The sequence below is a fragment of the Eubalaena glacialis genome, chromosome 9, assembly GCF_028564815.1.
Source record: "Eubalaena glacialis isolate mEubGla1 chromosome 9, mEubGla1.1.hap2.+ XY, whole genome shotgun sequence".
NCBI lineage: Eukaryota > Metazoa > Chordata > Mammalia > Artiodactyla > Balaenidae > Eubalaena > Eubalaena glacialis.
The window spans coordinates 83,392,642-83,404,952 of NC_083724.1; the positions used below are offsets into that span (position 1 = coordinate 83,392,642).

At 45.0% G+C, this 12,311-nt stretch overlaps 1 protein-coding gene across 3 annotated transcripts in view; it reads right to left on the bottom strand.

Moving 5' to 3' along the window:
- FRMD3 (FERM domain containing 3) overlaps nucleotides 1-12,311 on the bottom strand; it is a 379,109-nt gene that overhangs the window by 61,744 nt on the left and 305,054 nt on the right. For all 3 annotated transcript variants that reach the window (XM_061200526.1, XM_061200527.1, XM_061200525.1), the window contains 3 exons: nucleotides 11,081-11,169; nucleotides 7,968-8,031; nucleotides 7,069-7,157 (listed from right to left, as the gene is read on the bottom strand). In XM_061200526.1, coding sequence (XP_061056509.1) covers nucleotides 7,069-7,157; nucleotides 7,968-8,031; nucleotides 11,081-11,169 — 242 coding nt within the window. The remainder of the gene's footprint in view (nucleotides 1-7,068; nucleotides 7,158-7,967; nucleotides 8,032-11,080; nucleotides 11,170-12,311) is intronic.

Genomic DNA, 12,311 nt, shown 5'->3' on the forward strand with positions numbered 1-12,311 from the left:
GACGCATCTGCCACCACCGGATGCCTCTCCGCATCTTCCCAGCAGGGTTGTTGCCCCCACTACTCAGAGATGGAGGGTGGAGAAACATTCTACAGCAGCTTCTGCTTTTTTATTGTTTTGCTGTTATTGTTCTAGGTTCCTAAGGGTCCTCCGGGCAAGGAAGTCTGCTAAAAAGATTACTAAGAGTGTTTTTGTTTCTTTGTTTTTGTTGTTGTTATCTTTTTTATTTATTTTTTTCTTATTAGTCATCTATTTTATACACATCAGTGTATACATGTCAATCCCAATCTCCCAATTCATCCCACCACAAGAGTCTTAATTACAGTTTTTTTTTTTAAAGACTTTTAAATTTATTTATTTATTTTGGCTGTGTTGGGTCTTCGTTTCTGTGCGAGGGCTTTCTCCAGTTGTGGCAAGCGGGCGCCACTCTTCATCGCAGTGTGCAGGCCTCTCACTATCGCGGCCTCTCTTGTTGCGGAGCACAGGCTCCAGACGCGCAGGCTCAGTAGTTGTGGCGCACGGGCCCAGTTGCTCCGGGGCATGTGGGATCTTCCCAGACCAGGGCTCGAACCCGTGTCCCCTGCATTGGCAGGCGGACTCTCAACCACTGCGCCACCAGGGAAGCTCTTAATTACAGTTTTTGAAATTCAGACTCAACTCTGTGCCCATTTTATGAAAGATGCCAGAAGCTCAAAGGGGTGTGGACAGCACAGCAATTCCGGTGACAGGGGGCTCTTCTGGGGAGCAGTGGGCGGCTCTGTCTCTCACCGGTTCAGCCTCAGCTCCTGCCCTTCCAAGTCCCATGTGGAGGCCACTGTCTTCTCCTTACACCCAGAACAGCGCCTTGGTGGGTGGCCTCAGTGCTCCACTGCATCCACGCAAACCCAGAGTGCCTCAAGAAAAACAGGTCAGAAGGCACGTTGTGCAGAGAAAGTGAATAGCTGTCTGCCCAGGATGAGAGGACTGAAAAAAGAGTCGGCTTCTTCCTGGCAGCTGAGTGCCCTTGATGATTATTTGCATGATTTCATTTGCTCATAGACACTCTACCGAGAGCATTACCACCAAACCCACACCCTCCCAAATGTCCAGGGAGACGCCCGATAATGTTTGGGCTGAGATATTTAATGGAATTTTAACAGGGGAATTTATTCTGAGAGCTTGAACCCCACAAACCCCCTGGGAATTGAGAAACAGAGAGTAGGATGGAAGGAAATGCACAGGGGCAAGACAAAGCTGGCTGGGTCACAGGACATGTACCTAGTCGTCCTTCCAAACCTGGCTGTGCATCAGCTGCCCCTGGAGTAGGGGTTAAGAGTACCAGCTCTCAGGCTGCATCACTACAGATTCTCATAAGGCAGGTCTGGAGAGGGGTCTGGGAGTTTGTATTTTTATCAAACACTCCAAGGTCATTCCAAGGCAGCCTACTTGCACTGGAGAAACTCTGAGTCCCATATTCTCCTTGAATGACTCCCAGGTGGCATTTTACCTGAAGAAACAAGGGTCCAGGTTCTTTCCTGCTTTTGATCCTGTGACCTTGGTCAAGTCATGTAGCTTCTCTGAGCCTTAGTTTCTCTATAAATTTTTTAAAGGGTAAGGGTATTATAATACCTAATTCATAGTATTCTGAGGAGGGTTAAATGAGATTAAATGATTTGAAAACACCTAGAGTACTACCTGCTCATTATGTAACACTTTCCCTCCCTCTCTCCCTTTCCCCCACCCCCATTATCACTCTCCAGACCTCTGTATTGCCTTCTCACTATTGAGCTACCAAAGCCAATCCTCTAAGCCATGACCAATCCCGGGAACCGTGTCAAACACTCTGAAGGCCAATAAAAGAGCCTTCATGCTCTAGCTCTAGCTGACCTGTTCCAGCTCTCTGTTCCCAGGCTCTCCCATCAATGAGCCCAGAGCAAAAGTCTTCCTCCCAACGAAGGCAATCAAGGCACAACCTAGTGAAAATAGCAATTCTCTCTCCTCCGACCTTCTTCCAGGCCTGCCCTCTCCCCCCTTCCACCTCCAACTCCCCATCAAAATTCCAGCACAGAAGCATTGACTATTCTCAAACATCTGACCTCACAGAGAAATCCAGTCCCCAGTTGACCAGCACATGACTTGGCAACACCTGTGTATTCACATGGTGGCTTCATCACTGCTTTCCTTTCTGCTGTCACAGCTCTCCACCACCCCCACCCCAGAACTGCCAGGGCAGAGCCACTGTACCCAGAGACCACTGTACCCTTCCATGGCACTAGGGAGTTGTGCCCACTCCTGACACTGAAGGTGTGTTTTAAATGGGGTAATATATGTGAGGTGTGCACACATGCGGACAGTGCCTGGAACAGGCAAAGTGTTCTCTGAGTGTCAGTATCATCCGATGCACACACAGCACAGCTCTGCAGGAACACGCCTCCACTCACCCCTGCCTCTAGCTTCTCTCCTCTGGTACCTGCTACTACAGGGGCTGGGGATGGAGGTCAGCACACTGGGTGGTGCTCTAAAGGCCGCCTCTAGAACTAACAATACAACTTCCCTTTTTCCCATGGTTTACAGCTTCTGGAGTAATCAGAGCAATAACAACATATGTTATTATTGAGCCCCTACTAGGGGCCATTCACCATCCAAAGCATCTTAAATACACTAATTCATTTCATCCTCACAGCTCTCTCCTAGGAGGAAGCAATCCACATTTTTACATGAGGAAATTGAGGTAGAGAACGGTGAAGTCACTTAACAATGGTCACATCATGGAAGCTGGAGGAAGCAGGCTGCAAACCCAGGCTTGTCTGTATTTTTAAAATAATGCTTTAGCCATGCAGGTTCTTAGACTTCAGAAAGCATCAGGATCACCTGGCAGGCTTTTGAAAACACAAGGTTCTGATTCAGTAAGTCTGGGCTGGAGCCCAAGAATCTGCCTTTCTAACAAGTCCCCAGGGGATGCTGAAGCTGGTCCAGGGACCCTAACTTTGAGAATCACTGGATTACAGCATTGAACCCTAGGCTGCAGGTTCACACTTCCTGGGAAAGGTGTATTACTACCAACATCTAGTCCCCTCATCCCAGATTCTGAATTTTTAAAATAACAGCTTTATTGAAATAGAAATCACATAACATAAAGTTCACCCTTTTAGATTTTATGTTTCAGTGGTTTTCAGTATAATGCACGAAGTTAAAAATTCATCAAAAAAACACTTTCATCACCCCAAAAGGAAGCCCCCTGTACCCATTGGCAGTCACTTCCTTCTTCCACTCCTTATCTCCTCTACTCCTTAGCATCATATTTCCAAGTTTCATCCATGTTGTAGCAGGAATCAGTAGGTACTTCCTTCCTTTTATGGCTGAATAATATTCCATTGCATGGATATACCACTTTCCTTTATCCTTTTATCAGTTGATGGGCATTTGGTTTAGCTATTATGAAGAATGCTGCTATGAACACTCGTGTACACATTTTTGTGAGGACCCAGATTCCAGTTTAATTGGGTCAGGGGTAGGGTCCACGCTGGTATTGTTTAAAAGCTCCCCCAGGTGATTCTAACATGCAGTCAGGCTGAGAACCTCTGGTTTAGAACATTATTACTCAAGTGTGGTCCATGGGCCTGCAGCTCAGCATCACTGGGGAGCTTATTAGAAATATGGGCTCTTGGGCCCCACCCAGACCTACTGAACCAGAATCCACATTCTAACAGCATCTCCGGGTAATTCACGTGCTCACAAAAGTGTGAGAGGAGTCAGTTTAGGGAGCTACTCTGGGTCCTTGACAACCAAGTATAATACTGTTCCTTTGACAAAATGTATACTAACTCCAGATAAGGAATTTATTAGGGACTGCCTTTATGTCCTGCACACAATTCCATACAAAGTTGGGAACAGAGAGTTTCATTTGAGCCTCCACTGTGTCCCCAGTGCCTAGCACTGACATGGCATAAAGCTAGTGTGAGATAAAGATTCATCAAATGGAAGCACCAGGGAGCCACTGAACCCTTCAGGGAATCCAGTGTGCTTTCAGGGAATCAGCACCCAGAAATGGCATGTTCCAGCGCTCATTTTAGGTGGTAGCACCTAAAAACACACGGCATAGAGGAAGCTCTGAGATGGTGACTATCTAAGTCTGTGTTGGGGATCCTCTGGGGGTCGGAGCAGGAGGGAGAATCAGAGTTTCTGCTTCTGGGCTCTGTTCCCAGGCAGCAAATCTCAGAGTCAGGGCTTTCAAACCTGGTCAGTGGCCCCGGGCCAGCTGACAACTAGCACCATAGTCATGTGTTAAAAGCACACTAGGGAATTCTTGGCCACTGGGCCTCCCTGTTCTCATGGCAGGTGAAGTGAAAAGGAGGGAGCAAACCACCCCCAACCCAGAAAACAAGATCAGGGCCCTTGCTCTGCCAGCCGAAACCATGAAGGCCCAGTGCCGGTCAGCTGGAAGCAGGGCCAAAAGCACTGCCTGGGAAAGGGACGGAGCAGGGGAGGAAGCAGGGGCCCACTCCTGAGAGTCACAGAATCGGAGCCCTTCAGAAGTGACTGGGCTCAGCAACCAGCTGGCACTCGAAAGACTTTCACCGTTAGTGGAGGGGGTAGTTGTCATAGTCATAGCAGCAGCTACCACTTATTGATGGTCAATGTGCCTGGCAGAACTAAACACTGCAGGGCAGGGATTGCCAATCACATTTTACAGATGAAAAATAAAGATGAGGCTCAAAGTGTTCAGTGTTTTGTTCCAGGCCACACAGCTAGTAAGCGACAGAGTCAAGATTCTAAACCAAGCCTGTTGGCTTCTAAAGCCCACAGTCCTTAACACTAGGCCGCAGTGATGCAAGCAAACCATGCCTGAGTCCCAGTTCCCTCCATTCTACAGATGAGAAGCCTGCGGCCGGCCACTGGCCCAAGGTCACACAGCTGGGTCAGGACGAGCTATATCTTTCCTCTTTCCTAAGGAACGGGGATGGTTATGGGACAATGGAGGAACACAAGGTTTGGGCAAAACTCAGATCAGTACAAATATTAGTGATTAGAAGTCCTAATGGGAGAGATGGGGTTGCCTGTCCCAACCAAAGCAGAGGTGTTGAAGCAACGACTCGGCCAACTCTATAGGGTGCCACCTGTGCTCACAGCTGCACTCCCTGGGTCTTCTGAAGCATCTACAGTTGATTGGAAGTGGTTTCTTTGATATGCCTAGTTGGCCCATTCATTGACAGAATTATCAGACCACTTTGTTAGCTGCCAGATAATGAGTGTATCCCAAAATGTCCAAAACGGATTCCTTCGATTGTGGGGTTTTTTCCCCTTCTTTTCAATTCTGTTTTTACCTTTATTTGACTAAATATACCTACTCAATGTCCTAAGTAATTAGATAGTGGTGATGGACGTATAACTTTGTGAATTATACTAAAAACCACTGAATATATACTTTACAGGGTTAATTTTATGGTATATGAGTATTATCTAAATTTTTTAAATGATTAAAAACAAAAACAAAAAAATGTGCAGGCTCCAAGTAAAGACTAAGAGCACCAGACAGTCTGCCTTTCCTTTTGTCCACTCTCATGTGGATGGAGAGGTCTAGACAAGCTGATTTTTCAGAGGCCATCAGGTGTTCTTTGTTCACCAGTTCTCAAACACTGCAGGGGACCCACAGATGCCTTGAGGTCTCATTGATACGTATCATCCTTCCAAGAAGCACAGCATTTTGTGAATCATCTCATGCTCCTGACAGGATTTTCCCAGGATGTAGGGGTTTCCTGGGACACCGGACTCTCATTCTAAACCTGGGAAAGTCCCGGGCAAACTCACACAACTGGTCACCCAAACTCCTGGGGAGCAGTGAGCAATGAGTGAAGGGTCTCCAGTCCCCAGTCCCAACTCCGGTCCCCACCAACAACACAGCTTCTCTATTTTTATCTTTTTTACATATTAGGCTTTGCCTACACTTTCTGTTTAAGGGAAAGAGTTCTGTGGCTGAAAAGGGGTTTGAAAAACACTGTTCCAGGCTTCATTCTCTTGATGGTCCTTGTCAGCCAAAGCCCAGGACATTCAGAGATTCAGCATTTTCAGGTAAGTCTAATAAGAAAGACAGTATTTCAGTGGGGAGGGGTTCGGGGAATAGAGCAAAAGCCGCCTGGATGAGCTCCAGGGGTGAGCGGTGCTGATACCCCAGGCGGGGCTGGCTAGGTTCCTGACTGCATCCATCACCACTGCTCTTCTAGTCAGCAAGTGTCTCAAAGAGGAGAAGCTAGAACTCATGGACCAATCCTAAGTTTTAACCTCTTTTGAAAGCTGAGAGCTTTATGGATGGTTTCTGAAGTCCTGTCCAGTACTGACTTTCTACAGTCCTAGACTCTGATGGCATTCCACCCACAAACCTTTGGCTCTCATCTCTATATACTGAAGCCTTCTTACTATGAACATGTGTGACTCCCTGCCCAAGGTTTCTTTTTCTAGTGTTGACAGCACATTCAACCCATGCTCAGAGTAAGCCAGAGGGGCCAGAGAGTATTAACTCTGCCCTCGTAAGTGTCTCTAAGCCAAAATGAATGGGGAATTAGTAGATAAACAGCCCAACCTCCTTGGTGGTCAGTGGGAGAACTTTGAGGCATGTTCTACAGTCTGCCAGAGTTCCCCAGCAGAGCTGAGCCCAGCCGCTCAGAGTAGTGACTGCTCAATAACGTGTCCTAAATTGCTTATTTCTCCCTCCTCCACTCCCCTATTGGTATGTTCAGTAATCACATCCCAAAGAAACTACTTGCACAAAACTCTTCTCAAGGTCTGCTTCTGAGGAGACACGAACCGAAAATAGATCCTATGACAGGCTGGATGGAAATAGCAATATCAAAAGAAAAAAAAAAAAAGCCCACAGCAATTCTATGGGAAACACCCAACATAAAATAAAGTTCAGGACTTGATCAGGCCAACAGAGGTTGGGAGTCACCCTGAACAATGCACCAAATTTATAATTCACTTAAATATACTAAAAAGGACTATATTAAAAGAAATGAATATGCAGCTGTTTGCAAAACATAAAGGGTTCCAGGGGTGCTTTTAAAACCTATGATTAAATGAATAAAAGCTACTTACTTATAAAAGGCCTGGTTCTCCACCCCACACTTCCAAAGATGTTTGCAGGCAGCTGGTGTTGAAGTATGGAATGCCAACATGGCTTTTTTCTAATAAAAAAGTAACAAAACAAGAAAGGGCATGTTAAACACAGTGTATGTTTTTCATGTTTTTCCTTCAAGAATTTACCCATTTGCATCCTGCCGCTTACCAAACAGATCTGAAGTAACTGATGCATTACTATGTTCTTAGCAGTGTTCCTGAAATGGTATTCCCCCCTCCCTCACCCTTTGCAGATATTACTAACCCATCCAGGCCCTGTTTCTGATAAAGAACAGCTTCACAATCCTTCTCAACACTCCAAGCATTGCCTAACCCTCAATCAGAGTTGGATGAGTTTAAAAACTTATTTGCCATTCTTGAATATCTAGTGCTTAAACCAAAAACTAGGGTCAAGAAAATCCAGAAACTTCCAGATCTAGCTCTGAGGCTCAAAGTTTTGGTAATGGCCTCCTCCCAAATGATGAAGCCAACCTACATTTTAAGATTCCCTGGACTTACAGACTCTGTTTATAAAACTCTAACCAGCACTGGCTGATAGCTATCTTTAAGTATTATTCATTTGTTTCATCATTCTGGCAAACTGCAGAGGTAAGGGGAAGTTCAATTTTCTATTTCTCAAGTCTATCACAGTCTAATTTTTACACAGGGGTATATGGACAGCATTGCCCACTGAATTTATTCTTAAATGTGCAAAGCCAGTGTTTATTTAACTCCAAACTTCCAGTATCATCACAAACTTTAACATCGTGGTCTTTTGGGGGCTACATGACTAAAGGCACATTTTACACTTGACTCTTTCTCCTGCACATACACACCTGCACACACAACAACAGACAGCTAGAAAAACAGTTTCTGACCTCCTTCTGGGCGCCAATCACATAAAATGTCTTCCCTTCAAACTTCAATTTGCAGACATCCGACCTAAGAAAAGAAAATCTCTTTGCGTGAGAAGAAAAAAAGTAGCAGCTAACCAAGGTACCTGGCTTTCCCATAGGAATCTGCCTGACTCACAAATGCCAAGCAGACTGCAATGAAACGAGATATTATCTTATCACGGCTGAAGGTCTAATGAGCAGCGAAGAGTCCCCAAGTGAATGATACAGCAATTTTCTTCCCAAGAGAGGCTCCGTAGGCAGCTCAGAATTATTTATTCCATTTTTTTACCGTTAAGCTGCACCTTTCCTCCAAGGAGCTCTAGGGGTTTCATGAACATTAATGACCAGAACAATGTTAATTGGTCAGCCCATTTTGCGAGATAGGAAGAATGTAGTTATTTCATATTCGGTTAATGAAACAATATGGATTCACAGTATCTGTAACCTTTCACATCCATCTCCAAGAAACACACACCACAATGCAAAATTTTCATTTCTGCTCTCCCTGTTGATAAATGAATAATTGTATTAGATATTGAGATGCTCAAAATTGTTAAGGACAACTTGATGAACTGTAGTCAAAAGACTTGAGGCTTCATCTTAAGGAGCTGCTCAGTTAAAATCTGACTGAAATGTAGACCTAAGATCACCTCCTTGGTGAGGAGACACGTGTAAAGAGAGGAGGGAATTCTATTTTTATTCCTTTGATCTAATTCCTAGGACAGTGATGTGTGCCCCTGTGCTTTTCCTGGGGGAAAAGGAATTGTGAGGTCATATTAAGCTGTGGAGAGGATTTGCAAGAGTGACAAAGCTCAATGGATGTCAAAACCAAAACAAAACCAAAACAAAACAAAACTAGGTTTAACGTGGGAAGAAAATTTATTTTAGTAACATGTACACGGCTGTTACAAATATGTGCCTAAGCCGTGGCTGGAAGGGATGGGGATGACAGCAGCACCCCACCAGGAACACCAAGATGTAGGATCCAGAGACAAATGGTCTGGCGATTGTCCATCTCAACTCTTCAGTGTACCCAAGAAGAAACTAAAGCCCCAAACGGGAGAGACTTGCAATTAATCTGCACGTGAGACATGTCAGGTTCTAACCCAGCTACTCCAAAGTTGACTAGTACCTGAGCATCAAACACCCTTCAGGATCCTCAAGCCTTTTGTAGTCCTAGGAGAGGATGGGGGAAGTCCCTGCCAGCATTACCCATGCTCCCCAAAGTCAGCAGAAATCGCTAGGGAACTTATTCTGGAATGGACTGAAGTGTGGTTAACATTGGAGCTTCTTTACAGGTACCAAAAATACAGGGAAGAAAATTGGTAACTCCACCATGTTATACATTCCTAAAACATCCTTGTTCACAAATCAAATCACTCACACACACACTATTTTACCTGTTTCTCCCCCATCTCCTTTCTTTCCTGTAAAGCAGTCGGATATAGCTGATGCCCATTTTATGGATGAGTACATTGAGACACAGAGAGTTAAGTGATTTATTAGAGGCACATGAGAGTTTGAGAATGATAATTGTGGAGGAAGAGAATAAGTGGGCACAGATGGGAACTGAAAGTATGACATGAATAAAGGCAGTGATAGAGTGGGAAGAGAAGATACTTAGATAATTTAGCATTCTTAGAAAGAGAGGGCTGATAAAAAAGAGCAGAAGGTGTAAGGAGCAAAGTGGACATGAGCTGACTGATGCTAATCTAGTAGAGAAGGGTTGAAGGGAAGGCAGGTGCTAAGAGGAGAGTGCCAAGAATCGGTGGTGGTGGGGATTTGATAAAGAGTGCTGAAAGAAATCCTGAAGCTAACAGAACCATGAAACAGAGGTTCAGGTAAGTGCAAAAGAGCATTTCAAACCCAGGACTGAGGATGGATGTCCACTGGCCCATCAAGAACTTCAGACCCAAGGGCTCAGGCCAAAAGAGTGAGCCCATCACTCAGTGAGACACTGGGTGACAAATCTGTCAGGGACCATCAGGGAGGGAACCAAATCAAGCTGAAGCTATGAACAAGACTAAGCCCTTACAATAGTCTAACGCATATAAAATGTTCAGCCTTCTTCAGTCTTTACTAAAGCTACTTTGTTCCTTGATTGGACATAGTGGGCACTGCCGGTCCATCCTCCCATGTCCTTCCGGACACAACCCAGATTTTATTCTTCCTCTAGATCAACTGTTCATGCACATGATGCTCTTCCCAGCCCCAAAAGGATGGACCTTGATTTGACCAACCTCATCATGGAATTCTTCTTCTTGCAAGGATTAGTTTAAGGAGGCGCATATGACCCTATCCTGCCCAATTAGATACACAGGAAGTCTCCTAGAGAGCTTCTGAAAAAGTTATCCTTGTTTTAATACGAGACACATGGAAGGGGCTGCTCTCCTTCAGGGAGTGTTGCTGTGTGAAGATGTAAGGGCCAGAGTTGCACGCATGGCCATTTTATGAGCACAAGCCTGGAGATAAAACCCACCACCCTGGGATGGCAGAGAAGAGAATGGAGGGGTCCAAGTCCTTCACGGTGTTGTCAGGCAGTTAAGTTAAAGGACCATGGGGCTGCCCGACCCCTGGAACTTTTGCTGTTTGAGATAGTCAGTCCTCTCATTTGTAAGCCACTGTGAGCAGACATTACTGTTCCTTTGAGCCAAAAGCATCATCACTGATACACTGGATTACAAAGGGGGAGTCTACAGCAAGGATTCAACAGAAGAGAATGGAAAGAAGTGAGTGGGAGAGAGGGGGTCCTGAGTTATTCGAGGGAACTTGCACATTTATCCTGCCCTGACCCACCCCGTGGTCACTCCTCTGGCCAGTGTTTCCTCACCAGGAATCCTGGACACCTTTTCTTCGAAGGCAGGGCCCCCCGAGCCCAGGACACACCCCAGGTCTCCCGAGGTCTAAGACAACTGAGATTGGGTTCCATTTTTAGATGAATAATCTCTTTATAAGAAGTTCCAGGGCAGAGAAATGGATCCTAGGCATTCTACCTGACATTTCCAAGCAAAAAGTCAAAGGCTGGGAAAGAAAAACGAGATTAATAAAAAAAACAAGATTAAACAATTTTTTCCGAAGAAGTACTCACTACTCACCATTTTATCAAATGGATTCTCTTATTTCCCTGAAATACCACAAGGCCTGCAGCAGTGAATCCTAAAAATGTTGTTGTGCCTGTTGAATCCTGAAAAAAAATAAAAAAATAAAGAAATAGAAACATATTTGGATTAAGGAATATAAAATAAAGGATAAATGATATGCTTATTCATCCTCACCCTGGGTTAATTTCAGGTTAATTACAATGACTGTAGAAATAAACTAAGCTTCTGAGATGGGACTTCCAACCGTAGTACGCCTAAAATTTGGGCGAGGGCCAGGAATGTATAGCTTTCCCGTCTGAGGAATGGACCTTCTGCCTCACCAGGAACCTCCTGGGAAAGTACAGATCAGTCCCAAACCACTAGTCTACTTCCAAGTGTGTTCTGCGGCTGCCTGAGTTCTCAGATCTGCCCTACAATGTGGGCAAACTGTTCTTGGTTGTCATTAGCCCTGAAACCAAATCCCTGAGCGTCTAATCTAACTGGACTCAATCCCACACAGGATTTCTGGCAATGTAAATATAAAGACATGTCTGGAAATGCCTACTTTGATTCCAGCCTCCACCAGGAAAACTAAGCATTGATAAGGGAAGGCAAAGGAACAACAAAAACAACAAAAATCAAGTCAGTCTCCAAGTAATAAATAAAACAGACAGAGAGGCTCAAATTTGTGGATAAAATCTAATTCACTAAATGGAATAATCTGATTTATACCATTAGCAGGAAGAGACATCTGGCAAATATTCTAAAATAACTGTGCGGGCAGAGCCAGAAGATGCACATGCCACTGTAAACAGGCCCCACTGGTTCTCTGCCCGGGCTGCACCCTCACAGATCCTGATGGCACTGGGCAACAGGAGTTTATGAAGCTTCCCAGGTCCTTCTAATAAGCAGCCTGAGCTACATCTCTAGCACGAGAACTTCACCAAATACTATTAGCTGGTCCCATCTGGGTAAAAAAATGTTCTAGTATGACTCAAAAACATACCTTTAAGAGCCTGGCTGATATAAACGCTTAGTTTAGAACTCACGTTAGAGTCTGATTGACGTATAGTTTAGGATATGGAAAGAACACTGTTTTCATAAAACATTTCTGGAAAACATGTGCTTGAGCCTCACCTTGGGAGCTTATTTAAAAGGCAGATTCCCCAGCTGCACCCCCAGTGATTCTGATTCAGTGGCCCTGGGGTGGGGCCCAGGTGATTCTGATACAGGTGGTCTGGGTTTC